This window comes from Perca flavescens, chromosome 13 (genome assembly GCF_004354835.1).
Source record: "Perca flavescens isolate YP-PL-M2 chromosome 13, PFLA_1.0, whole genome shotgun sequence".
In the NCBI taxonomy this organism is placed as follows: Eukaryota; Metazoa; Chordata; class Actinopteri; order Perciformes; family Percidae; genus Perca; species Perca flavescens.
The window spans coordinates 32074088-32076587 of NC_041343.1; the positions used below are offsets into that span (position 1 = coordinate 32074088).

Sequence of the window (2500 nt, forward strand, 5' to 3'; positions counted from 1 at the left end):
ATGTCACTTTTTCCGACGTCTTTGTCACTTTTTCTGACATTTTTATAATTTTTTTTGACGTTTTTGTCACTTTTTCCAACAATGTTGTCACTTTTTCTGACATTTTTTACTTCTTCTGATGTTTTTGTCACTTTTTCCGACGTTTTTAATTATTTTTTTCTGACGTTTTTGGGCTCTTCTTTTCTATGACTTCCGAGGAACTTTCTCCTGACTTCTTTAGGACTTTATGTCGACCAAACTGTGAGTGAGGAGACTATATGACACGTGCAACAATACAGTCAAAGATATTTGACTTTTTCAATTTAAATAAAAGCCTGTCAACAAACTAAACCTGTCTGGCCCTTGATGTGATTCTTATTTTCCAGTGTGGCCCTCTGGGAAGTTGAGTTTGACCCCCCCCCCTTATTTAAATCATGTAAACAACGATGTGTGAGGATCATGGGAACGCTGACCTCTGGTGGTCAGTATTGGGGAAAGGTCCCACTGCTGAGTTTTTTATTTTTTACTTTGGTTATCTTCTTCTTCTTCTTCTTCTTCTTCTCTGCTGATTTCAGATTCCTCAGAACCTCCCATGTTCAGTCACTTTACAGCCCGGCCCAGAGGACACTGGGAAGGTAACACACACACACACACACACACACACACACTCACACATACGCATGCACACAAACTCACACACATAGAGAGGCACACAAACACACTCTCTCTCTCTCTCTCTCTCTCTCTCTCTCTCTCTCTCTCTCTCTCTCTCTCTCTCTCTCTCTCTCTCTCTCTCTCTCTCTCTCTCTCTCTCTCTCTCTCTCTCTCTCTCTCTCTCTCTCTCTCTCTCTCTCTCTCTCTCTCTCTCTCTCTCACACACACACACTCACACTCTGTCTCTCTCTCTCGCTGTCTCTCACAAACACACGTCAGTGTTTTCCTGTATTTAAAGTCCTGTGAGCTACTGTGTGTTGATGTTACTCAGCAGAACAAGGTCTGAATCTAAAAACGAAGACGTTTCTGTGCAGGCGTGCGGCGTGGACTTTGAGATCCGAGCTTTCTGTGCCAAGTCGATAGAAGAGAAGATTCACAAGAGGTGAGTTCAGACTCGGACCCATTAATCCATTATCCCAATAGTTGGAGATTAATTTAATAGTTGACCACTAATCGTCTAATTCATCTTTGCAGCTCTAAGGCTGTGTGTGTGTGTGTGTGTGTGTGTGTGTGTGTGTGTGTGTGTGTGTGTGTGTGTGTGTGTGTGTGTGTGTGTGTGTGTGTGTGTGTGTGTGTGTGTGTGTGTGTGTGTGTGTGTGTGTGTGTGTGTGTGTGTTTGTTACAGGCCAAAAGTTTGGACACACCTTCTCATTCGATGCGTTTCCTTTTTATTTTCATGACTATTTACATTGTAGATTCTCACTGAAGGCATCAAAACTATGAATGAACACATATGGAATTATGTACTTAACAAAAAAGTGTGAAATAACTGAAAACATGTCTTATATTTTAGATTCTTCAAAGTAGCCACCCTTTGCTTTTTTTGATAACTCTGCAAACCCTTGGTGTTCTCTCAATGAGCTTCATGAGGTAGTCACCTGAAATGGTTTTACCTTCACAGGTGTGCTTTGTCAGGGTTAATTAGGGGAATTATTTCCCTTATTAATAAAAAAAGCAAAGGGTGGCTACTTTGAGGAATCTAAAATATAAGACATGTTTTCAGTTATTTCACACTTTTTTGTTAAGTACATAATTCCATATGTGTTCATTTATAGTTTTGATGCCTTCAGTGAGAATCTACAATGTAAATAGTCATGAAAATAAAAAGGAAACGCATTGAATGAGAAGGTGTGTCCAAACTTTTGGCCTGTACTGTAGACACACACACACACGTGTTACTGTATGCTGTCCGATATAATTAAAGCGTTTGGTGTTTTTAGGAACTCGGTGCGTCTGGTGATCAGGAAGGTCCAGTACGCTCCGGAGAAGCCCGGCCCTCAGCCCATGGTGGAGACCACCCGCAGCTTCCTCATGTCGGACAGATCCCTACACCTGGAGGCCTCTCTGGACAAAGAGGTACACACACACACACACACACACACACACACCTGGAGGCCTCTCTGGACAAAGAGGTACACACACACACACACCTGGAGGCCTCTCTGGACAAAGAGGTACACACACACACACACCTGGAGGCCTCTCTGGACAAAGAGGTACACACACACACACACACACACACCTGAGGCCTCTCTGACAAAGACACACACACACACACACACACACACACACACACACACACACACACACACACACACACACACACACACACACCTGGAGGCCTCTCTGGACAAAGAGGTACACACACACACACACACCTGACACCTGGAGGACTCTCTGGACAAACACACACACACACACACACACACACACACACACACACACACACACACACACACACACACACACCTGGACGCCTCTCTGGACAAAGAGGTACACACACACACACACACACACACCTGGAGGC

At 43.8% G+C, this 2500-nt stretch overlaps 1 protein-coding gene across 2 annotated transcripts in view; it reads left to right on the forward strand.

Moving 5' to 3' along the window:
* The window catches only part of arrb2a (arrestin, beta 2a), a 50407-nt gene that overhangs the window by 25756 nt on the left and 22151 nt on the right, over positions 1-2500 (forward strand). For both annotated transcript variants that reach the window (XM_028595044.1, XM_028595045.1), the window contains exons 7-9: positions 555-614; positions 1008-1075; positions 1914-2049. In XM_028595044.1, the coding sequence (XP_028450845.1) occupies positions 555-614; positions 1008-1075; positions 1914-2049 (264 nt within the window). The remainder of the gene's footprint in view (positions 1-554; positions 615-1007; positions 1076-1913; positions 2050-2500) is intronic.